Source organism: Drosophila biarmipes, chromosome 2R (assembly GCF_025231255.1).
Source record: "Drosophila biarmipes strain raj3 chromosome 2R, RU_DBia_V1.1, whole genome shotgun sequence".
Lineage (NCBI taxonomy): Eukaryota > Metazoa > Arthropoda > Insecta > Diptera > Drosophilidae > Drosophila > Drosophila biarmipes.
The window spans coordinates 3,914,837-3,939,770 of record NC_066615.1 but is presented as its reverse complement, the minus strand read 5'-3'; the positions used below and the strand labels follow the sequence as shown (position 1 = coordinate 3,939,770).

The window sequence follows — 24,934 nt, the reverse complement described above, 5'->3', positions numbered from 1 at the left end:
GCTGACGGAAGCCGCCGGCTCCAAGGAAAGGCGACCTTTATTAACCAATAAACTTATAATGTGAAAACGAATTTGAAACCATGGTGAACTAGAATTTTAACATGGGGGTGTGCTGATGTAAGAAGTGGAATAGGTCAAGATCAATGACATAACTTTCGACGAACAACCTTGACAAAAGGGGATCGTACTGCGCGGCCCCGACGATCCATTGGCACACGAATGTGTGAAGGGGAGGGAATATGCCCAAAACACAGCCCGATCGTATTGCGATCAAGCGACAGCTAAGCTTGTGGGGCATTGTGGACTAACGACTGATGAACTTTACGCTCTAATATTATTTTTTCCAGGCACTTTAAATATTTATTCTCGTTATGTTGGAGAGGAGAGAGGCTTACCAAGATCCCACGACCCGAATAAGAAGTAGCTTACGCCGGCAAAAATGGTGCCTGAACATCGGACGCCTCTCCCTCCCCAAGTCCTTTTCAGGACTCAGGCTCTAATATGCCTACGTAACATATGCAACATATGATTAGAAGTAATATGATAGCTAAAGCCAGTATTTTTAATCTTTAATCCTTTTCCTATCTCATTTGTTACTCTATCGTGGAGAGATTCTCAAACGTCAGTGGCAAGAAAAATAATTATCCAGTGCGTAAAAAATGCAAAACGGAAAGAAAAAGTTCGACTTTCTCGCGCCTGGTAAACTTTTGTTGTTCCCCTCGAGAGGGAAAGTCTGCCGGCCTTTCCCCCTCTAGGCTATTTTCCAGCAACCAACTTTGAGCTTATAAAACTTAGCCAAAAGTCTGGCCGGATCAAAGCTTAATCGCTGGCCGCTTTATAAATCAAATCTGGGAATCAAAACAGAAAGTTTTCCCTGGACAACAAGTCGTAGGATTGCAAATATGTATTTGAGCTGCATAATATTTATTATCTCACAGCTGTTGACTTGCGAATAAATCAATATCGTATTAACTGCTTAGGCGGACCGAAAAACTTTTGCCTAAATACCCTCAAAGCACATAAATAACGAGAATGTCAAAAACTTTTGGCCCCTCAGCTGCTCCCGATTTCCCGGAGTTTCTGTTTTTCCGGCATCCAGTGGCACGGACAACAAGCGAGCGAGACTTTCCAGCCAGTGCCTGTCACCAGCACTTCCTCGCCACATTTTTCCCGATCCCCTCTCGATTAACTTGAGACATTTGCAGTGCACTGAAATTAATTAACTGAATTCATTCCCCCAACTCAGATGATTAATGGAAATTTTTTGCTGCATGCGAGCTTTAATTTAAAAACCGCAGATAAGTTTGGCTAAGATGCATAAGCCTTTATTGACGTGACTTCAACTTTATCCAAAAGCCATTCTTGGGCTTTAGGTCATGGCCTCTTATGTCATCTAACAAGTCGCGTGATGTTTTTTCGGCTGGAAAAAGTTGGAAGCGTAGAACCAATTGGTAGACAATCGACTTGATCTCCATGAGTGCCATTCGATTTCCAATGCAATTGCGAGGACCCACTCCAAAGGGCAGAAAAACGCGGGACTCAGCCTTTTGGCCCTCTGCAAAACGCTCTGGATCAAAGGACTCGGGATCCTCATAGTTGTCGGGATCCCGGTGCAGAGCGAATATGGGTATTTGCACGATATCACCCTTACGAGCGGAGAACACCTTGTCACCATTTTCATCGCACAAATCAATGTCCTCGCAGCATTCACGATCTGTTGAAATAGCCGGTGGCCATTTGCGCAGACCTTCTAATACCACCATGTCTAAGTACTGCATCTTGGTCAGCCTATCATAGGTCAGGGGTTGCCCATGCAGCTCTTGGTTGACGGAAAGGATCTCTTCATATAACTTGTCCTGCACTGCGGAGTTCAGGCAAAGCTCATGGGTCAGGAAGCACAAGGACGAGGAGATAATCTCGAAGCCTGCGAAAAAGAACAGCAGGCACTGGGCCAACAGGTCCTCATCGGTAAATTCCGAAAAGTTATGGGCATCCTTCGACTGATCCCTCAGATCCGCGAGCCTCTGCTGCTTCGCCTCCATGAGCAGGTGGATCATATCTGGTCTTATCACGTTGTGCTCCAGCCGATACTTCATCGTCACATTAACCAGACAACTGAAGTAATCAATTTTTTCGGAGTCCATCACCTGGATGCGAAGGAGCTGTAGAAAATAATAGAAAACCAGATAAAATGTTATAATAGGCGGAAATAAATATTAGATAATCGTTTCATAGCTAATGTAAGTGCGAGAGCGGTAGAGATATGCTTGCAGAAAACATTCAAATTTAAAACAAGGAAGAACTTACGAAGAAAGTCGAGGGGCTCGACTATCAGATACCCGTTTCTCAGCTTAAGGGAGCAAAAGGGGAATGGAGATATATAAGCAGCTAAGCGATATTTTAGGGCGCCACCTACCGGATATTTCAGTAGAATTTATGTGGGTGACAATTTTAGGCGTTTAAACCGTTTGGGGGCGTTAGAGTGGGCGTGGCACATTTTTATCATCTTTTTTAAGTTAGTAGATAGATATTGATGAGACAAACACATTTAAGTTACAATTTTCTTTGTATCGCAAACACTCTAGGCGCTACAGATTCTCGCGGATTGTGAGCGCTAGAGCGCTGAAACAAAATTGCGCTGCGAAGTAAGCCCAGGAATTTGCAAGATCTCAGCGTTCAGACGGACAGACGGACATGTCTAGATCGACTCGTCTAGTGATCCTGATCAAGAATATATATATAGTACTTTATGGGGTCAAAAACGCTTCTTTCTACCTGTTACATACTTTCCGATAAATCTAGGATACCTTTTTACTCTACGAGGAACGGGTATAAACACAGCTCCTAGTCTGCAGCACCACTTCGTAGCGATTGAATTTGCTTATTTCGGTTATTATTTGTTTTAACTTTTTGATTAGTGGTCCGATTTGAATATTTCCTGGTATGTAGATAGATGTATTTCCCGGGATCCCAACATTCAACTTGATCCTGATCGGGAATATATACCATGTGGTGCCGGAAACGCATTATTATTCATGTCACACACTTTCAGGTGTAAATATTAATATATAGATATGTGCATAAGAAAGTTTGTATAAAATACATGAACAGTGTTTTTTCTAATCGAAAAGACAGGTGTCTCCTGACTGTTGTAATGATCAGAAATAAATAAACTTTTTAACGTGAGAAGATTCTGTATTTTTTTCTAAAAAAGGAAAATAGAAGCTGATTACAAATGTCCGTGACATATGGACAATAGGTACCTTCATTAGCCGTGGGAAGAGGGCGTGGAGCACGGCCTTTGCCATCGACCAGGCGCTAATCTTGGACAGGGCCTGTCCGATCCGAAGGAACTCGTTATCTTCGCGCCTGAACGAGTTGATGCTGATGCCAAAGGCCACTGTAGCTATCACATCGTTGGCGAATCGCGTGAAGTAATCCTTCATTTCCAGGTCGATGGCCGCGTCCTTCGACAATTTCAAAAGCTCAAAGATGTGGCTGACACCCTCCTCGCTGCATGATTGGATCAGGTTGTACATTATACGTATTTTGCTCCCTGTAAAGGCTGGTGTCAGGATATTGCGCATCTCCCTCCATCGACCGTCTCGCAGAGAAATAAGACTTTTCGACAATATCGACTCCTGCATATTGTTGTGCATGCCGTGGTGGTTCGCAAAGTGATCAAATTCCTTGATAGCAACCAGCTTGATAACCTCAGGGTCTCGGATAAAGAAGATGGGATCTCTTAGCGCGTATACACCGTATACCGGCGAATCGGAAAACTTTAAATTCAACTCAACCATTTGCTTAAGAACGGGTATAGCGCCAAACATGCCTTTAATGGGTATATTACCAATCAATGGCCAGGGATCTTCGTGTGCCACGCCCCTCTCACTGAATGTGGCATACTTAGCCACCGACCACTTATAGAGCAAAACGAGAAGAAAAGAAAGCAAAGCGAGCGCTATTATCAACTGATCCATGATGTCATGTAAATAAATGTTCTCTTGATGGAACCGCAAAAGTCGACAGCCGGAAAACAACTGATTTAATAGAGAGGGTTGCCCTCACAAAAAACCTATCGAGGGCTTTTTATAAAAGCTGTTTCTATGTATATCTTTATCACGTGGTCGCTCTCAATTGGTCCTTACTAACTCTAATCGATATTGCTTATCAATCTGTAAATACAATTTATTTTACATGCTAATTAGACTATCTGTATTTTGTGTACAAAGTGCAGGCGAATTATCAGCAAAATACATTATACAAATTGCCAATCGCAGTTGGCTTCCAAATTTATCTAATGAAAAATAAATTGAAGTGCTATAAGCTGGATAAACGGTATAAACTTCTCCCGTCTTCCCCCGTCCGCAATTCAAAAGGAAATCAATATGTGGCCAATGAAATACCATTCAATGGCAGAAATATTGCAAAATCATTGGCAATTTAGGCAGAAATTGCACCCAAATGAGCCCATATGGGAGTCTATGAAAGACGTGGCCTTCACAAAAAAGATTTTAAAAAATAAATGTGGATTTACTTTACTCTGAAAGATAGTTATATATATATATTTCCTGGCAACTAATAAATTAAGAAATAAAGCGGTAAGTTCATTTAATAAAGTCGTACTATAAGCATCACATTTAAATTTAGTTTCGAATATTAACTTAATTATTATATTATTATTATAATAAAGTATTATTATATTACATAGTAACAATTATTATAATTAATTCCATTTGCGATATAATATATTTTTAAGCCTTTGAATTGCCTTGCATGCTTCCTTAAAAGTGTATTAATGAGTTCCATACACAAAAATGATATAAAAGGTTCTGACACAAGGAGGATAGCTCAGAGTTTAATAAGATAGCTTATACCAGTTATCAGACATGTTCGAGGATATTCAGTTGATCTACATGAACATCAAGATACTCCGCTTCTGGGCTCTTCTTTACGACCAAAATATACGGCGATACGTGTGCATCGGACTGGCCTCTTTCCATATCTTCACCCAAATGGTCTACATGGTGAGCACTAACGAAGGGCTAACCGGCATAATTCGGAACTCCTATATGGTCGTCCTTTGGATCAACACGGTTATGCGCGCCTACCTTTTGCTGGCAGATCACGACAAATACGTGGCCCTAATCCAAAAATTTACCGCCGCCTACTATGATCTGTTGAATCTGAACGATCCATATATATCGAAAATTTTGTTTAATCTGAACCGAGTGGGACACTTGATGGCCAGGGGCAATTTGTTCTTTGGTATGCTTACATCCATGGGTTTCGGCCTGTATCCCTTATCGTCCAGCGAGAGAGGTGAGCGAACCTTAGTTGTATACATTTTGAATTTGTTAAGTCGACGTTTGCAATTTCATACCCTTGCAGAGGGTATAATGATTTCAGTCAGAAGTTTGCAACGCAGTGAAGGAGACGTTTCCGACACCATTAAGTATATATATTCTTGATCAGCGTCATAGACGGCGTCCGTCCGTCCGTTTCTACGCAAACTAGTCTCTCAGTTTAAAAGCTATTAGGCTAAAACTTTCCCAAAAGTCTTCTTTCTATTGCAGATAGTAAATAAGTCGAAATCAGCCGGATCGGAAAACTATATCCTATAGCTATAAAAAATTATATTTTTGGTGTTTTTCACATAAAACCTCCTACGCTTGGAAATAACATTTTTTAATTGGTTTTGAATTTCGAATTAAATTTGATCAAAATCGGACGACTATATCTTATAGCTGCCATAGAAACAATCGGAAAATTAGTCGGAAAATATGGAAAAATTATATCTTCGGTGTTTTTTAACATATAACTTTCTACGCTTGGAAATAACATTTTTTAATTAGTTCTGAATTTCGAATTAATTGTTATCAAAATCGGACGACTGTATAATTAAGCTGTCATGAAACGATCGGAAAATTGGTTGGAAAATAGTATGAAACAAATTAAAACTTTGAGGCTTTTTAAAAGATTGACAGAATTTCGATTTTAATATAATAAAAATCGGACTACTCTAACATATAGATGTCAAAAAAATGGTCTGAATGAAATAATTTTTTTTTTTTTTTATATCACTAAAGGCAGCAACAATCCTTAAAAATTTCACATGGTGTTACTAAAGTTCATTATTTCTTATGACTGCAAGACTATTCAAACTTCGGCTTGCCGATGTTAACTTCCTTTCTTGTTCGTCTTAAACTTTCCTGGCTATCCTTATTCAATTACCAATTTTTAATTTTCGTAGTCCAAATGTAGTATTTAGAATACAAGAACATTTATGCCCGCACATTTTTTCAGTCCTTCCTTTTGGTAGTAGGATCCCCGGCCTGAATGAGTACGAGTCTCCGTACTATGAGATGTGGTACGTCTTTCAGATGCTTATCACGCCCATGGGGTGCTGCATGTACATACCGTATACGAGCCTGATCGTGGGACTGATCATGTTCGGAATAGTGCGTTGTAAGGCACTGCAGCATCGCCTTAACCAGGTGGCCATATTGCACCCTTACGGAGACCGCGATTCCCGACTATTGAGGGAGGAGGTCATAGCCTGCATTCAATACCAGCAGAGCATCATCGAGTACATGGATCGCATAAATGAGCTGACCACAATGATGTTTCTATTCGAGCTGATGGCTTTCTCAGCCCTACTGTGCGCTCTCCTCTTTATGCTGATCATAGTAAGTTGTATCCCCGAAGACAACATTATGTATTTCTACTTTTCGTAGGTCAGCGGCACTAGCCAACTGATTATTGTTTGCATGTACATAAACATGATTTTGGCCCAAATATTGGCCATCTACTGGTATGCAAACGAGCTGAAGGAACAGAACTTGGCAGTAGCCACGGCAGCCTATGCGACTGAGTGGTACACTTTCGACGTTCCGTTGCGCAAGAACATCCTCTTCATGATGATGAGGGCCCAACGACCAGCTGCAGTGAGTTTATAATAATATAGTAAACCAAAGTCAGAAGTTTGCAACGCAGTGAAGGAGACGTTTAAGTATATATATTCTTGATCCACATCACTAGACGAGTCGATCTAGTCCGTCAGTCCGTCGGAACGTAACCCGAGTAACGAGTATAAAAAATGTAGAACGGTAACAAATTTATTATACGATTTTATATAGTAGATCTTTTATACAGTAGATCTATTTAGTAGATCGTGTAATAAATTTGTATCACAAAGCAACTTTAGGTAGTCGAATTTTAGATTCAGAAGTTTTTTGTCATACAACTAATATACTTTTCCAAAAATCTTAAATTTTTTTATTATTGATCCTCTAATAATATCATTTTCAGATACTTCTGGGAAACGTCCGACCCATTACCTTGGAACTTTTTCAGAATCTACTCAACACAACATATACGTTTTTTACGGTCCTCAAGCGAGTGTACGGATGAACGAACCAGGAACAAATTGAAATATTTTATTAAATAGCTTGAACACGACATGTGCACTAAATCGCACGGTTCTCTTTTAGTGTATACCCTGAACACAATCGAGCACATTTCACAATTGAATAAATCATTAAATAAAAGTAAAATAAGTTTTCGTTTTTAGCTAGAAATATATAACATTTTCTCTCTGTTTTTTGCTGCGCACCATTTGCGGTTGCTGCGTATTTCACGCTGCGTTTGCCTTTTTTCACTTCCACTACAAGAGAGAAAATTCAAACAAAAAAGGCTGAAATCAAATTCAAAAAATAAAACGAAAAGGTGTGGCAAGTGCGCGATAAAAAAATTTGTTTGCTGAAGTTGTCAACGAACTTTTTTTGCGTCCGCTGACTTTGACTGGCAGTCGCCTAGGTGCGAAAACAGCGTTTCTGCAGGATGCAGGAAGCAAGCCCGGCGGGCAGGTGCCAAAAAGAGCGGGGAAAACACATTTCAATTCGACTGCCGCGTTGCAGGTGAGTAGCGTCGGGCGAATCAGGTTCATTATAATAATGGGGATAGAATTAAAGAGCGATTCCCGTGGCTCAACTTTGATTCTTTGTTGTCGAGAAAATAGCTTCAATAGGAAGTCGCAGGGTAAGGGAACGGAAGCACTAATAGAATAATACCCATATTTTGCCATCAAATGAAGCTACTTCAAAGGGAACATTATAGCTTTTTTAAAGAGCATTTAGATTTGCTCTTTTTACTGAACTTGTTGGTTGGAATAGGAGCTACCAGTTGTCATCTTAAAAAACACGATTTTTCTTTAAAATAACCTTAACAAGAAAGGAAGTTAACTTTGGCAAGCCGTTGTTTGTATACATACATTTTTAAAGATTCTTGCTGGCTTCAGTGAAATTAAAAAAAAACAAGATTGTGGAAGACTTCTCAAATGAAAAATTACTTATGATGTTTTAGGATCCTAGAAATTTTAGACGATGTTCAACAGCTCAATATAAAAAACATTATATCTACCGCTTTTGAAAAAAATAAATAGTTTGGCGAAAAACAGCTATAACAAAAAAGGAAGTTAACTTCGGCAAGCCGAAGTTTGTATACCCTTGCAGTTATAGGAAATAATCAACATTACTAAATAATTTTTGAATACTATTTTTCCACTAATTTCCCAATTGTTCCTATGACGGCTATATGATATAGTTGTTCGATTTTGATAAAATTTAATTCGAAATTCAGAACTAATTAAAGATGTTATATCCAAGTTGAGAAGGTTATATGTCAAAAAGCACCAAAGCTTTAATTTGTTTCATATTATTTTCCCACCAATTTTCCGATCGTTCCTATGACAGCTATATGACATAGTCGTCCGATTTTGGTCAAATTTAATGCGAAATTCAGAACTAATTAAAAAATGTTATTTCCAAGCTTAGAAGGTTATTTGTTAAAAAACACCAAAAATATAATTTTTATTTCATGTTTTCCGATTAATTTTCCGATCGTTCCTATGGAAGCTATATAATATAGTCGTCCGATTTTGATATAATTTAATTCCAAATTCAGAACTAATTTAAAAATGTTATATCCAAGCTTAGAAAGGTACATGTGAAAAAACACCAAGTATATAATTTGTATTTAAATGTTTTCCCACGATAGTTTCTAAGGGAGCTATAAGATATAGTTGTCCGATCCGGCTGGTTTCGACTTATATACTACCTGCAATAGAAAAAAGAACTTTTGGGAAAGTTTCAGCCCGATAGCTTTAAAACTGAGAGACTAGTTTGCGTAGAAACGGATGGACAGACGGAATGACGGACATGGCTAGATAGACTAGTCTTGTGACGCTGATCAAGAATATATATACTTTATGGGGTCGGAAACGTCTCCTTCACTGCGTTGCAAACTTCTGACTGAAATCTTTATACTCTCTGCAAAATAAAATAAAATAAATATAGAAAAGAATTTTGTATTCAAAAGAACAAAAAGATTATATGTAAATATTTATTTATTAAATTATTTTTTGTAGGCCATAAAGTCCAGTGCCTTTTTATAGGGACTATGGTGCCCGCTAAATAAATGAATTTATTTCGACAAACTAGTTAATGGGGAAGGCAAACTATGATCGGGATTTTGGTTTAAAGAAGAAGAAGAATAACGATTTAAATATATATTTTTCAAATGAGTGAAATAAAACTTTCTAAAATGTATTAACTGCCCACAATAGAGAACCAGATCATCAGTAAAATCCTTTCATTTTTATTAAAATTAGTAATTGACTGAGGAATTGCAGAACTTGCCACCTCAGAAGAGGCCGGGCAGGTTGGAGGAGTCGTAGATCTCGTTGACGGAGCACAGATTAATGAAGACCGGATTGCGTCCGCTGCGGCATTCGGTGGCCGGGCGATCGCCGCTCTGGTAGACGGGGGCATTGACATCGTCCGCTCTCACGAAGTTGCAGGTCATGTACTGATGGACGCTGGGCAGCCACTGACCGGCCTCGTTGGTGGTATTCCTGGTCTGTCTGAGGATGCCGCAGCCCACGTGCGTGGTGCTATCCCGGACGAGCTGTGTGAAGTAGGCTATGCACTTGCTGACGCGCAAGCGAAGGATTCTGGTCAGGTAAGCGCTACTCAATCACCGAAGCGACTCCCCATGGGATGTCCACCTACCTGTTGCTGGGCGGACTAAAGGCTATGATATCCCGCATGCTGCACTCCTTGTACTCGGCGAACATCTGCTCCAGCGTGGCCTTGATCACCTCATCCTCGGTGTGGTACTCAACTGGAACTGGCGTTTCTGGATTGGGGGTGCCATTGGGGGGATTGCCCGGGGGCAGTGGATCTCCCTGCCAACCGCCCTCGGCCACCACCTGAGCCACATTGCGGAACTGCTCGCTGTTTCGGCAGTGGTCGTTTACCAGGGCACACCGCTTCACATTGAGCTCAGCGAAACTGGCCAGTTCCTGGTCCCACTGCAAAGTGGCCATCCGGGTGGCCGGACTGAAGCCCATGAGATCGCCCCTGGCTATCCGATCGCGGTACTCGTTCAGCTCGTTGAGGATCATGGTGCGTCGGGCCGTCGTGATCCGCACCACATGGGCATCCGGACTGCATGTGTCGCCCAGCTCCTAAAAGGATCAGCCGTCAGCGGGTCTTGTATGACAAGCAGGTCCGTCTTACCCCAAAGTTGTTGCAGGCTATATGCCTCTCGGGTCCTGGACACAAGGTCGGATCGCAGTAGTCGAAGGCGTGAAGACGCTGGCCCAGGAGCATCAGCAGCAGCAACAGCGGCGGCCACACGGTGTCCAACATCTCGACGAGACAGCCAGTTTAGCCAGCTCCGTCCACCCGAGGCTGCCTCTTATAGAGTTCGAGGTCGCCAAATCGATTGGTGGCCAAGCGTAGCTATCAATCGCACCTAGTTACTATTTATTTACTGACCCCCACTTGTTTAACAATTGGTTACGCCTCCAATTTGACACACTTTAATACACAGAACAAAATTGGGTACGATGTAATGGTTTTTAAGATGATGTACGCAGCACTTAGGCGCAGGAACAAGTAGTGACAGCCTTTATTAATCCGATAAAATGGCAAAACAGTGTGATAATTATAATACTATCTATTTGGCATGCCTTATTAAATGTATTTCAAGCTGTTCCCCTGTTTTTATCTGTGTAGCCTTATGCATTACCCCTGTGCAATTTGGAGCTGAGCGGCATCTTGGTTTGCACCACCATGCTGTTGGCATCGACATTTTCTTCCTCGTTACAGAGGAACTTGTACAGCTGGCTGGATCCAGTGACACACTTTTCGCCAGGATGCTGACCCACCTCGTACGGCTGAAGGTTGTTTACACTGGCCCGCGAGAAGTGACAGAGCACGATCACGTTCGACTTGGTTTCTGTCCTGGTCTTCAGCCGAATGCCACAGCCTACCCGGGCACCACGGTCCTGTATCAGGGGTATATAATGGCCCACGCAGGAGCTGAAATGAATAGTATATAGATAACTAATATTTGTTAAAACATTTATATTTCATTAAAACGTGTAAGACCAGTAGGTTTCTGCCCGCCTTAACCTTTTCATTCGGTGATAAATATATATAAAATATCATACGTCTCGCAAGGGCACATTCTAAAATATTTATCTAAACTTCCATTACTGTTTTTAAGATTTGTCCTACGTAGTACTGCTCTTGAACTTACCCCTCCTTAGTGGGCAAGATTCTTTTGTTTTTGTCCATCTGGCAGCCCATTACGTCCAAGAACCACTCCGGCAGCATTCTATCATAGACCTGGTGTTCCAAGCTGCTTTTCCGCCCCATCGTACTCCGAATTTCGGTGGTGGCCACATAGTGATATTCCGCAGTGTTGGCGCAGTACTTTCCCAACTCGTTGCACTGGCGCAACTGGCGATCGGCCAACCGCTGCAGATTGTAATCCCAGGACATGGTTGGCATGCGAGCGGCCACCGAAAAGTTGCCGGCCCCACTGGCCACATAGTTCCGCACCATATTGATCCTGTGAAGAATGCCGTGCTTCAAGGCACCGTTTACATGTAGGACGAGGTTGCCCTTCTTGCACGAACTGGCTAATGTCTATAGGGGCCTTTTAAAAATGCCATAAAAGGTTAGGACTTGTAGCTCCTACCTTGCGGTCAAAGCAGCCCACGTGAACCTCGGCGTCCATGCAGAGGTCGGGCCTGCAGAGGGTGTTATTCCGTGGGGACAAAAAAACAGCAGGCGGTATAAGGAAAAGGCTTAGATACCAAATCCGCATGTCGACCAGTCAGCGTGGCAGTAACTCCTAAATTCACGCGCCAATCCATATTGAAACCTAAGTTTATTAGACTCCGCATGACCAACTTAATTAAGCTCGCCTAATTGCAGGGCATTGGGATTGACATGCTCCTCGGGCGAACACAGCCCCTGATATATGGAGTGGGTCCCCGCATAGCAGCGACTTCCCGGGTGCGCACTCTCGCGGTAGACCAGCTCATTGGCGATCTTTCCGCGGGAAAAATGGCAAAGGACTCCGTACTGATAGAGTCCGCTTGTTTGGCTCCTTCGCATCATCATGGCACAGCCAACGTGGGCAGCCAGGTCTTGGACTAGCTGGGTGAAGTAGCCGCGACACTGCCTGAAATAAAAGGTCAGATGTATAGATAGGCCATTTGGAACTATCGTATTCACCTATCCTTGGCAGGTTTCTCGGCATTAATGTGGGCCATGGTGCAGGCCTTAACATCATTTATCCAAAATTGCAACACAAATTCCATAACGGACTTCGGGGTCTTCTCCTGGTGCAACCACTTTGTACTACCGTAGATATAGGACACATATTTGAATTCATCCGTATTGCTGCAATAATCGTCCATGTTCTCACAACGGCGCAAGGCAAACTTGGCCAATCCGGCAAGTTCCTCGTGCCACCGGAGAGTCGCCATCCGGGCAGCCGGACGGAATGATGGATATTGTCCCAGAGCCACAGTATTACGGAAATCATTCAAAACGGCCAGAAGATGGGCACGCAGGTGCATGGGGAACTTCATGATAACCGCTCCACTGCCACAGGTCTCGTCAAAGTCCTGAATGTGTGTAATTTACTATCAATCTACGTTTGCATTCAACATCACCAACTCACCCCGTAATTGTGACAAGCGACATGCGTTAACTCCGGCTGGCACAGTTCCTTGTCGCAGTAATCCGTAGATACCACCTCTTGGCTAATAAAAACCATTAAAAGGGGTGGTATAAGGAGCAACATTTAGTGGCAATTGGTGTAGTAAAAATGAAAATGGTAAACCATCAACCTGCGCAGAGAAAAATCAATTCGAAATGCTTGGAAACAGCATGAAACACCATGTCGTGAAATAAATCCAATTTAAAACTCAAAACAATAGGTAGTGGGAACCGCTTACGGTACTAATTTTTGAATTTTTGTGATCATTGTTTTAACAGCATGAAACAAATGCAACTATTAAATAATTTAAACAAATAATCAAATGAAGTCAAAGGCGCTGTTTCAACGTAGCACAAATAATCAATTCAAGTAAACAAACATACATAATCCGACATACACAAATCAAAATGACAAATAAAAGCCCTTGATTGCAAAAATGCCAATTGAAACCTACTAGTAATCTTTAGAAACACATTTAAGCTGGACTTGCATTGCCAACAGCATTCGATTGCATGGAATAATATAAAACATGTTGCATTTATGGTTTTTGTGGAAGTGCGCATCGAAAAAACATGCTCATATTTGACCTGCACTTTGCTAGTTTATTACAATTAATACTTCATTTAGTTCCGTTTTTTGTTTTTGGGGTTCCTTAAAGTAGGTGTATTAATTAAGATTAGGTTGCACTTAAGTTATATGTTCATTTTACATACATACATCACAAGCAATACAAAAATGGCTCGTTGTGCGATCGTTTTTCCTTTGGTTTCTTCCCCCTGGCCACTTAGAAATATATCGCTGACTATTTTGGAGTTCATTGGGTAATACATATAAAGAGGAATCAAAACGAATGTGTACAGCTGTGTTTAAAAGCTATGTCGAGGCGGGGAAGGGTCTCCTCCAAATAAGTTTCATTTTCAGTTCGCAGCTAGCAATCATTGGCCAAAGTTGGGATTGTAAGGGGCCTGCTTCTCGTAGCCGGAGGGCATGACACTGGGTCCCGGATTTGCCATGGCCATGTCGTACGGCGGAGGATTCATGCTGGCAGCCCCGGCGCCAGGATACTGAGGATAGGCCACGCCATGAGTTTGCATGCTGGGTGAAAGATATTAATTATTATTTGCATTTTGCATGAGCTTTCGATTCCACTTACCCGGGCATCGGCATTTGCTGAGGGATATGCTGGGGCATCGGCATGGGCATCTGTACGGTCACATTGCTGTGGGGAGAAGACGAACGTTAGACGAGTTTCCGGGCCCATTTTAAATCCGTACTTACCCGGTGGGCTGGGCGGGATATGCCACGGGAGCCACGTAGGCATTGCTCGCAGGATACCCCGGCGGAGGCAACTGTGTGACCGGATATCCGCCGGGAGCTGTGTGCGTGGCGGAGGTCACTACTACGGGCGCTGCAAAGAGTAAAAGCAGACAATTAGAAGCGGAAAAGAGCTGGGCCAATAATTCTGAGTCATAGCCCACCACTCGAATCGCAGATCCGATAAGCTCCCGCTTTTGATTAAACTCATCAATATGAAAAAAAATTCCCCGTCAGTACGATTTGACACTCAAACAATGTTTAATATTCAAAATAAATGGTACTTCTCTGTAAGGGATCCGAATTAATTTTTTTTTATTGTTAAAATCTAATCAAATATTTCCACTTCTTTTTTCATCATATGTATGCGATGTTCATTAATTTTAATCTAATAGCTAATAAAACAAGAAAGGAAGTTAAATTCGGCTAGCCAAAGTTTGTATACCCTTGCAGTTATAAAAGATAATCAATTTATTTTATTAAATTGAATTCGAAATTCTTAATTCTGATCAAGAATATATATACTTTATGGGGTCGGAAACGTCGCCTTCACTGCGTTGCAAACTTCTGACTGTAATCATTATATGTACCCTCTGCAAGGGTATAAAAACTATGTTATATTTAGAAACTTTAACTTTTTTTATTTTTGAAGCTTCAAGACTATAAATAGCTGACTTTTAAAAAAAAGATTAAAAAAATTCTTTAGACAAATCAACCGCCGTTTTCCTAAGTGTTGTCGTTTTGTCAATATTCTGATTGTTCAGTGAATGTAATTACCACCTCCCTCGCTGATTGTGTAGCCAACATTTCGGGCTGCTTTCTGCTTGCGCCTTATGCAAACCATGATAGAGGTAATGAAAAATATGGTGAATGCTAAAGATAATCCGACCCAGAAGGCCCACATTTTCGATGACTGGATGGGTTTAACTTGAACAACACAATCGCCTTCCAGACGAACACAGAACAGACTGCAAAGCTCTCATCAAAGAGACCCACTCATTCGGCCCATGTCTAATCAATGTCCGCTTATATGGCCAATACGATAAGCGGGTGGTGACATAGCCAAATAGCACACATGTTTTTTCCGTACTTCCATTCTGGTTTGTTTATCACTTATATTGGCTATACACAACAGCTTTAAAGTTGCATAAATCAAGGACACAATGCTTACCCATCGATCTGAACTTCTTGGCTATGCAAAAGAAACACAGGCACATTAATGAGGAAATCACTAAGAAGACTGAGAAGGCAATGATGGGAATAATATAAGGCTCCATTGTGAATGTTATTTTATTCGAATTTGACAGGTGCTACACCAGAGAGTTCACGATTTCAACTGAGTATGATGTGTTCGTTATTTGAACATGATAGCCGTCGGAAAACAATGGACAGCGTTATCGCCCCAAAAGGGAGATCCCCGAAAACACACCTGCACCCTTCGTAAGTGCCGCTCTTTGAGTTCGTCCACGGGTCAAGAATACCGCCGCGGATGTCATGAAGAACACGGAGAGCGTAAAGAAAAGAATCCAGTAGATGCCCGAATCATCCATGATTTTGATACTGACTGAGTAAGCGGTGCACAAAGACTAAATAAAAGCGAAGAACTAAAGCCGCCGGATTGGCAATCAAAAATGTGCCCGTAATGCCCAAAGAAAAGGGCAATCGCACTCATAAAGATAGCACTTATCAGTGATAACAGCACTTCCAACCATTATCATAGCTTACTTAAATAGCCGAGCGCCTGCCGGCGCTTCCAATATAGTGCAACCAAACCGATCAACCCCAAGATGAATATTCTGCAGGTTATGCGAAAAACGGTCATGCATACTACATAGCTTTCCCGAGATTGTATATGGTAACTGATATATGTTTCGTAATACATATCTTCTTTATTGGTTAAGAAAAACAAAATCTTCCAGGTCCCGGGCAATAATTAATGCGTATATCACAACTAAGGCAACCAAAACTGTAAGGATTTCCGTTTCGAGTGCCTGAAATGCCCAGTTAAATTGAAGTCGCTTGAAAATGTCCTCAAACACGTCCCCAATGGTGGCATTCATGACGAAAGTCCGCGACCTAACTGAATGGGTTTCATAATCATTTTCTGAATGACCCAGCAATTCGGGACTTACATACGTCAACACTTTACCCTTTTTGGCCATTATCCAGTAATATCTAATTATTGGTTTGCATTTAGAAGTAAACCCACCACTTTGACACACATTATCAAATGTGATCCAAAACTGTACTGAACAGCAGTATATATTGCACAAGTATACTAAAAACCAACAGTCATTACCCATTTCATAAGAAATCCTAAATTCAATATTACCATGAAAGGCGGACAGTTTCATCACAGGGGTTCCTTAAGCACTCAAAGCTTTACTCAAGCAATTGGACGGAAACAACGTTTGTTTTGTTTTGGAAATATATATAATGTTCAACTTTATTATTGTTTTAGCATTGCATTTAGAATAAAAAGAAAACAAGGAAGAACGCTATAGTGGAGTGCCTCGACTATCAGATACCCGATACTCGGCTTAAGAGAGCAAAAAGGAAACGGCGACCATTTCAGTAGATGTTATGAGGGCGGCAGACAGATTTAAGCGTTTTAACCGTTTGTCCGCGTTAGAGTGGGCGTGGCTCATTTTTTTAAGTCAGTCAATAGGTATTAATGAGACAAACACATTTCACTTAAAATTTTGTTTCTTTCATAAAAACTGTAGGCACTGCTGATTTTAGAGTGGGCGTGGCACCTTGCTAAAACAAACTTGCGCTGCGCAGAAAGCCAAATCTTAGCGTTCATACGGACATGCATTTGAATATATATACTTTATGGGGTCGGAAACGTTTCCTTCTACCTGTTACATACTTTCCGACGTATCTAGTATACCCTTTTACTCTACGAGTAACGGGTATAAAAAATGTGTTGCTGCTGGTTTTGATAACTGAAATCACGTCGAATACAATCTAATATTTCTGTTAGACAATGACTTGAAAAATTCTACCATAAATAAAATTTACTTTCCAGATAGGAAGCACCAATATATAAAGCGGGCAATACACATAATCGTATAATTTTATTTTTACAAGATCAAGTTTAGATCATGACCCAAAAGCTTTAGATGACGTCATCACATTGCTTATAAGCAAGAGTATGAGATGCAGTTTTCACTATGTTGTGGTAACATTTCTTATTTTGAATGCCATTATTTACATGTACCAAATATGCAAGAAAGTAAGAAAAAAAGTTATAAAACCTCTGAAAAAACAACAAGTTCAACTCTTAATAAAAACCATATTGTCAAGTGCCTCGAGAATCACATTACGCAGCTAACCAATTTTAATACTGGGTAACGATTTAAATGATACATTTTAAAGCGTTAATATTGTCCGACAATTTAGACGTGGCTGTCAAGCACTAATTTTTCACAAAATAACACAGCATGTTTTTTCAATTTTTATAGGTATTAACAAAAGTAAGCCATCGCAATTTGCCTTACAAGTACCATTTCTTTACTAAGTAAAAAAAATACTAGCTCAAGAAATAATTGTAGTAAATATAGAAAAATTATATTAATTTTGAATATTACGCTTTGCATTTAAAATAAATAATTCAGTGTTAGAAACATGTAAATATTAATGTGTCGGTAAGTTTTCCACAAGAAATGAAAATGCCTTTGCCATACAAAATACAATCTAAAACAAGAAAGGAAGTTAACTACGGTAAGCCGAAGTTTGTATACCCTTGCAGTTATAAGAAATAATTAACTTTAGTCAATAATTTTTTCATATTATTTTTTCACTAATTTCCAAGCCAAGAAGGTTATATGTACAAAAGCACCAAAGCTACAATTTGTTATATATTATTTTCCCACCAATTTTCCGATCGTTCCTATGACAGCTATATGACATAGTCGTCCGATTTTGATAAAATTTAATTAAATTTTGATGAATTCAAGATTAGAAAAATATATGTGAAACAAGAAAGGAAGTTAACTTCGGTAAGCCGAAGCTTGTATACCCTTGCAGTTGTAAAAAATAATCAATAATTTTATTAAATTGAATTCGAAATTCTTAAAAATATAAAACATTTATATTCCCAATATTATAAGATAATATGTTAAAAAGTCCCAAAGCTATAATTTGTTTCATATTATTTCCCATCAATTATCCGAACGTTCCTATGACAGCTATATGATATAGTCGTCCCATTTTAGTAAAATTTAATTCGAAATTCAAAACTAATTAAAAAATGTTTTTTTTTCAGCTAATAAAGTTTTATTTTAAAAAACACCAAAGATATAATTTTCATTTCATGTTTTCCAACTATGGCAACTATATGATAAGTCATCCGATTTTGATAACATTTTATTCGAAATTTAAAACCCAATAAAAAATGTTATTTCCAAGCGTAATAGGTTGTATGTTAAAAAACACCGAAGATATAATTTTTCAATATTATTTTACCACTAATTTTCCGATTGTTCCTATGGGAGCTATATGAAATAGTCGTCCGATTTTGATAAAATTTTATTCGAAATTCAGAACTAGTTTAAAAATGTTATATCCAAGTTTAGAAAGATATATGTTAAAAAACACCAAAGATATAATTTTTTTTTAATTTTTTCCCTGATAGTTTCAATGGGAGCTATAAGATATAGTTGTCCGATCCGGCTGGTTTCGACTTATATACTACCTGCAATAGAAAGAAGACTTTTGGGAAGCCCGATAGCTTTAAAACTGAGAGACTAGTTTGCGTAGAAACGGACGGACAGACGGACGGACAGACGGACATGGCTAGATCGACTCGTTTTTTGATGCTGATCAAGAATATATATACTTTATGGGGTCGGAAACGTCTCCTTCACTGCGTTGTAAACTTCTGACTGAAATTATTATATCCTCTGCAAGGGTATAAAGAGTAAGCAAACATACTCAGTGGACAAAGAAAAGTATCGAAATTTTGTATTTCTAATTTAGAAAAAAGTTTTTTTTGACAAGGACAAATCAATGTATATTAAGAACGAACAGGTTTGCAGGTAGACATTTAATAGATACTTCACAACCACAGTTAATAAAAATAACTTTAATTATAAATTTATGATGAACAACTACAAAAAAAACTTTATTTTATTGTCCAAAAATATCTAAGGATTACAAGACTGCTAAAAACATGAAGATTATATCAATATCTAACTCATTGAAACTTAGTTTTTGCAGATTTATATAAATAAAACTCATAAATACACTGCAAACCTCACAAACTAATTAAAATATGTATAGGAAACTTAAGTTACTTATCACTTCCAAATGCAAAAAGTTACAACTTTCCCTAATCTTACAGAGTAAATGAAAATACCTCGAAATTATCTATACCTTTATGAAAACATTCACAGCAAAATTTCCAGCAGCAGATGAAGAGGAACCACAGGATGGCGAATAAAATGGTGATAGCTCGGTAAAAGCTTCGTGGAAACTTTTCTTTGGATGACTCATTATTATCGTACGGATGCGGCATTTTGGGGATCTTTCAAACACGTTTGACTGCACCGAACCAGACAATAAACTGCTCAAACGATCAGAAAAAATACTAGCACATGCTTAAAGTTGCTCTTTGAGGAAATATCCAAGCTTTAAGTTGTGAATAAGGGGGAAACTGAAATATTCCCCAGTTATTCCAATCATATCCGTTTCGATAAAGAAGAATATATAGAATATAGAATTTAATCAAGAAAAATTTGTTGTAGCTATTTTACAAAAATGTACTCTAATAAAAATTAAGTCGCGGACCTACTTTAATCGTGTTCGCATTAAACATTAATACAGAAGTCTGTACCTACTTTTCATATTTAAATTATTAAAATTCTACAGCCTGCTTTCGGGCTTTTCAAAACAATGGGCGTCTTAATATTTTTAAACTAGTCAAAAATGTCGCGTCTCCAATGAAAACGTTTGACTGAAATTGGATCCCAATTAAGAGGACCGATAATTTAAGAAAATTTTTTGTCACTGAAAAATAATATCGTTTATTTTAAGTTAATAAAACATTTTTCTTTGTTATACCCGTGAAGAGGGTATAATGATTTCAGTCAGAAGTTTGCAACGCAGTGAAGGAAACGTTTCCGACCCCATAAAGTATATATATTCTTGATCAGCGTCCCTAGACGAGTCGATCTAGCCACGTCCGTCTGTCCTTCTGTCTGTCCGTGTTTTCGCAAACTAGTCTTTCAGTTTTAAAGCTATCGGGCTGAAACTTTCCCAAAAGTCTGTTTTCTATTGCATGTAGTATATAAGTCGGAACCAGCCGGATCGGACAACTATATCTTATAGCTCCCATAGGAATTATCGGGGAAAAAAATTAATGAACATTATATCTTTCGTGTTTTTTAACAAATACCTCTCTAAGCTTGGATATAACACTTTTAAATTAGTTCTAAATTTCGAATTAAATTTTATCAAAATCGGACGACTATATCATATAGCTCCCATAGAAACAATCGGATAGTTAATGGTAAAATAATATTGAAAAATTATATCTTCGGTGTTTTTTAACTTATAACCTCCTACGCTTGTAAATAACATTTTTTATTTGGTTTTGAATTTTGAATTAAAATTTATCAAAATCGGACGACTATATCATATAGTCGAAAACATGAAATAAAAATTATATTTTTAGTGTTTTTTAACAAATAACCTTCTTAGCTTGGAAATAAAATTTTTTAATTAGTTCTGAAATTTGAATTAAATTTTATCAAAATCGGAAGACTATATCATAAAGCTATTATACGAACGATCGGAAAATTGGTGGACAAATAATATTAAAATATTATATCTTTGGTGTTTTTCTTGGAAATAACATTTTTTAATTAGTTCTGAATTTTGAATTAAATTTTATCAAAATCGGACGGCAAACGTACATGGCGGATCAAGAATATATATGGGGTCGGAAACGTCTCCTTCACTGCGTTGCAAACTTCTGACTGAAATTATTATACCCTCTGCAAGGGTATAAAAATAATGGTGCAATTCAGTAAATTTTAAAAATGTTCTTTTAGTTCAAAAAATTATTCTTAATAAAAAGGAATTCCGACTTTCTTACTTACTTACTCGACAATCAAATGAGTCTTATATCAAAATTATTAATTCAGAAAATTACGGAAATTATAATTTGGGAAAACTACATTAACATAATACCGCATAAACGGACAATCTGAAACTTCTAAAAAGGCTGAACTAAAAAAATTGGTTTCTTAATAAAATTAAGAAACAAAGTGATAAGCTAACTTTTGAGTGACCACATATTTATATATCGAAAAACAAAAAACATTGTTAGATAGTTGTTTCGACAAAAAAAATAATGGCAGGGTAAGTATAACAGCTGAGAGAGTTCTTAAGAAAGTTCTGCTGTACACAAAAAAACCTTTGTTTATAAAGTTATTGACAAAAACTTGTGCTTGTACTAATTAAAAAACATTGGTGCTTTTCAGGTAAATTGTTTAATTTTTGAACGTTAGTTATCGCTGAACGCAGCCATTGAGTATATATTTTATGTAGTATGTAGTGACATTCACAGTTAAATCTACCCTAGAAGGTTTTTTGTAAGAAAAACCAAGGATTAAATTACTTTACTAATTAGTTCGCTCTTTGCACTAATTTACAAAACAAAATCCAAAGAAAGGCTTCCGAGCTGTGAATGGCAGTTAATATCTTTTAGCATTAACATATTTTTAGTGTCATACTTCTTTTTAAAATAATTTGTATAAACTAAGCAAACTAGAAGACTGAAATCAGTGTCTAGTGGACGATATACTAACTTGCTTCGATCACGGACTTGCCCGCCAGCCGTTGTTTCCTTTTACGGGACGCCCAGCGTATTACGACTACCAGAATTCCGCAAACGACCACAGCGAATAGAGAGCACAGGACGATAGTCGAGGTCTCCAAATCCTTTTCGCCCGGAGCATGCGGCATCTTTTCGATAGCAGATAAAACTCTTTGTCACGGGTTCCTAACTAATAAATTGGATTGGCAGGCAGTCTTGTAGATTGTGATGGGCATTAAACTACGCTACGGTTTTACGAAATTGCGATGCGTTCCCAGTGTTCATTGCGCAGACCTTCAGCGAATATTGCGAACTGGATGAGCTTTCTCGTCGACTTTTGTAACAGTCCACACTGTCTTCGGATCTGCATAGGCCCGAAGGCAATTTAAGGCAGTGCGTTAAGGCCCGATAAGATTAGCACCCTTCGCTGTATCTGTGATGACGGTCTGGGCGTTTAATCGTCTTAAAGATGCCATATAGTCCTGATACCGGTTCTAAAAGCTAGCATAGAATCGGGGGGAAGCCATAAAAACTTTTAAGTGGACATTGTATTTACAGCTTGAAACCTGCGTCAACAGTCCGCATCAATCAAAAGAAAAATTAGGTTTCGATGCCGAATTTTATTACTCTTCGGGATTCTCAACCCGCTGCGATTACCCTCTACGCTTCTCATAAATCTCCGATCGTCACTGACGTCAGTAGTCATCAAATAATTTAATAACGCTTATCGAACCAAGCGTGGATGGTAAACAAGAAAACCGAGAAGGAAAAACACCGGTCAGTAGACTTTTCTGCAGAAACAAATTACATGAAAATGAGTCTCAAATACTTGGCAACAATTGTCCGCAGGCCACAGAGAAATATCTTAGTTCTTTACTTCACACTTAGGTGAGTTTTTCTTTAATATAAAATGCTTAAATAAGATAGTTCATAAGTTTGTAACACTGTAAAGAAACCATTTTCCACCATATGTATTTATGTATATGTAGGAGGTTACATGTTAAAAACACCGAAGATAAAATTTGTATACCCTTGCAGAGGGTATAATAATTTCAGTCAGAAAATTGCATCGCAGTAAAGGAGACGTTTCCGACCCCATAAAGTATATATATTCTTGATCAGCGTCCCTAGACGAGTCGATCTAGCCATGTCCGTCTGTCCGTCTGTTTCTACGCAAACTAGTATCTCAGTTTTAAAGCTATCGGGCTGAAGCTTTCCCAAAAGTCTTCTTTCTATTGCAGGTTGTATATAAGTCGGAACCAGCCGGATCGGACAACTACATCTTATAGCTCTCATAGGAACTATCGGGGAAAAAATTAAAAAAAAAATTATATCTTTGGTGTTTTTTAACATATATCTTTCTATGCTTGGATATAACATTTTTAAACTAGTTCTGAATTTCGAATTAAATTTGATCAAAACCGGACGACTATATCATATAGCTCCCATTGGGACGATCGGAAAATTAGTCGGAAAACATGAAATAACAAGAAGGAAAGTTAACTTCGGCAAGCCGAAGTTTGTATACCCTTACAGCTATAAAAAATCAATAATTTTATTAAATTGACTTCGAAATTCTTAAAAATATAAAAATGTATATTCCCAATATTATAAGATAATATGTCAAAAAGCCCCAAAGCTATAATTTGTTTCATATTATTTCCCACCAATTTTCGGATCGTTCGTATGACAGCTATATGATATAGGAAAATGAAAATGCTATCTCTATATTGCACGAACCTTTCGTTTTATTTTTGGCTTTCATTATTATTTGGCACGACTTGGCACGAAACAATGAGAGTGGTAGGATTTGTGTAAACTCACTCACACATATAAAAATCTTAGATTGTTTTCAAGCAATTTGAACTCCACCCTCTTTGTTTTTGTGGAGTAATGACTCATAAGGGGTTTATTTAATTAATAGCAATATCTAATGGCTACTTACTGGACAAGACGGCACCCTGGCGTCTGCTGGTACAGCAATATCCGCAGCAACTCATAATGAGGAAAGTGAGCAGGAAAAACATGAAAATGCCCCAGAAATCCATTGCGCCCTCCAGATCTTCCAATTCGAAGTCCTCCACTGGGCACAGAATTTATAGTATATGAGGAAAAAGGTTTCTTTGGGACTAGCCTCTGATGAAATACTCACGATTGGCTCAATATTATTGTTTATTCCGGCTTTAACTCGAGAATTCCACTTGTTGCACCTTCTGCATAAAAATGAACTGCTAAATAACCAGAACTTAATACTTCATAGAAGCACACGGGAAAGTCAGCAAAATATCTCTTGGCTACTCGATCGAAAGGCCCTCATCGAAGCCTGTCCGGAATTGACTATATTTTCTTATCAACGGCTAATCTGCAAATAAAAAAATATAGCACGATAACAAGGTAAGAATAGTGCCGTCAACTGTGCCAAACGTTTTTTAGCACTGCTTTCGAGAGACGTGTTTAGTGAGCAATCGGTTGAAAGCAATCGATATAGCGTACACTAAACACAGCCCGGTGTACCTATCGATTGCAATTATAACAAAATAAGACTTTAGAAATTAAAAAGTGGTTCAAGTTAAACACCACTGGCAGCAATAGTTAGGAAACAGGAAATCGAAATGAAAAAATCAAAGGGACACACGCTTTGCAACTCAATTGGGTTGCATTTTTCAAAATCACCTTTTTTAAATTTGTTTTTAATAGTAAAAGTTGAAT

General features: G+C 38.8%; 6 protein-coding genes across 10 annotated transcripts; 1 reads left to right on the top strand and 5 right to left on the bottom strand.

Annotated features, from left to right (window-relative positions):
- Positions 1-1,316: 1,316 nt before the first annotated feature.
- On the bottom strand, positions 1,317-4,024 carry LOC108029389 (probable cytochrome P450 9h1). Its single transcript, XM_017101616.3, has 2 exons — positions 3,264-4,024; positions 1,317-2,162 (listed from the first exon to the last, which is right to left on the bottom strand). The coding sequence occupies exons 1-2, from the start codon at positions 3,981-3,983 to the stop codon at positions 1,326-1,328; spliced, it is 1,557 nt and encodes a 518-aa protein (XP_016957105.1). The 5' UTR covers positions 3,984-4,024; the 3' UTR covers positions 1,317-1,325.
- Positions 4,025-4,892: 868 nt separating this feature from the next.
- LOC108029425 (odorant receptor 49b) lies at positions 4,893-7,416 on the top strand. The gene is made up of 4 exons (XM_017101669.1): positions 4,893-5,325; positions 6,310-6,692; positions 6,741-6,950; positions 7,315-7,416. Exons 1-4 carry the CDS (start codon positions 4,893-4,895, stop codon positions 7,414-7,416), a joined length of 1,128 nt encoding a protein of 375 aa, XP_016957158.1.
- A 2,224-nt stretch (positions 7,417-9,640) lies between these two features.
- LOC108029422 (antigen 5 like allergen Cul n 1) lies at positions 9,641-10,753 on the bottom strand. 2 transcript variants are annotated; one of them, XM_017101665.3, is made up of 3 exons: positions 10,584-10,753; positions 10,074-10,531; positions 9,641-10,015 (listed from the first exon to the last, which is right to left on the bottom strand). In XM_017101665.3, the coding sequence occupies exons 1-3, from the start codon at positions 10,713-10,715 to the stop codon at positions 9,706-9,708; spliced, it is 900 nt and encodes a 299-aa protein (XP_016957154.1). In that variant the 5' UTR covers positions 10,716-10,753; the 3' UTR covers positions 9,641-9,705. The 2 variants fall into 2 exon arrangements, with proteins under 2 accessions (XP_016957154.1, XP_016957155.1); XM_017101666.3 differs by having other exon boundaries at positions 9,641-9,994; positions 10,584-10,752.
- A 165-nt stretch (positions 10,754-10,918) lies between these two features.
- On the bottom strand, positions 10,919-12,274 carry LOC108029716 (antigen 5 like allergen Cul n 1). Its single transcript, XM_017102192.3, has 3 exons — positions 12,055-12,274; positions 11,611-12,002; positions 10,919-11,390 (listed from the first exon to the last, which is right to left on the bottom strand). The coding sequence occupies exons 1-3, from the start codon at positions 12,181-12,183 to the stop codon at positions 11,087-11,089; spliced, it is 825 nt and encodes a 274-aa protein (XP_016957681.1). The 5' UTR covers positions 12,184-12,274; the 3' UTR covers positions 10,919-11,086.
- Positions 12,228-13,512, bottom strand: LOC108029717 (antigen 5 like allergen Cul n 1). Its single transcript, XM_017102193.3, has 3 exons — positions 13,048-13,512; positions 12,597-12,991; positions 12,228-12,543 (listed from the first exon to the last, which is right to left on the bottom strand). The coding sequence occupies exons 1-3, from the start codon at positions 13,168-13,170 to the stop codon at positions 12,270-12,272; spliced, it is 792 nt and encodes a 263-aa protein (XP_016957682.1). The 5' UTR covers positions 13,171-13,512; the 3' UTR covers positions 12,228-12,269.
- Positions 13,513-13,667: 155 nt separating this feature from the next.
- On the bottom strand, positions 13,668-24,664 carry LOC108029718 (MAPK-interacting and spindle-stabilizing protein-like). 4 transcript variants are annotated; one of them, XM_017102197.3, is made up of 5 exons: positions 24,378-24,664; positions 24,171-24,308; positions 14,365-14,494; positions 14,240-14,305; positions 13,668-14,181 (listed from the first exon to the last, which is right to left on the bottom strand). In XM_017102197.3, exons 2-5 carry the CDS (start codon positions 24,271-24,273, stop codon positions 14,022-14,024), a joined length of 459 nt encoding a protein of 152 aa, XP_016957686.1. In that variant the 5' UTR covers positions 24,274-24,308; positions 24,378-24,664; the 3' UTR covers positions 13,668-14,021. The 4 variants fall into 4 exon arrangements, with proteins under 4 accessions (XP_016957686.1, XP_016957684.1, XP_016957685.1 ...); XM_017102195.3 differs by lacking the exons at positions 24,171-24,308; positions 24,378-24,664 and adding an exon at positions 15,830-15,969; XM_017102196.3 differs by lacking the exons at positions 24,171-24,308; positions 24,378-24,664 and adding an exon at positions 15,572-15,715.
- Positions 24,665-24,934: the final 270 nt, after the last annotated feature.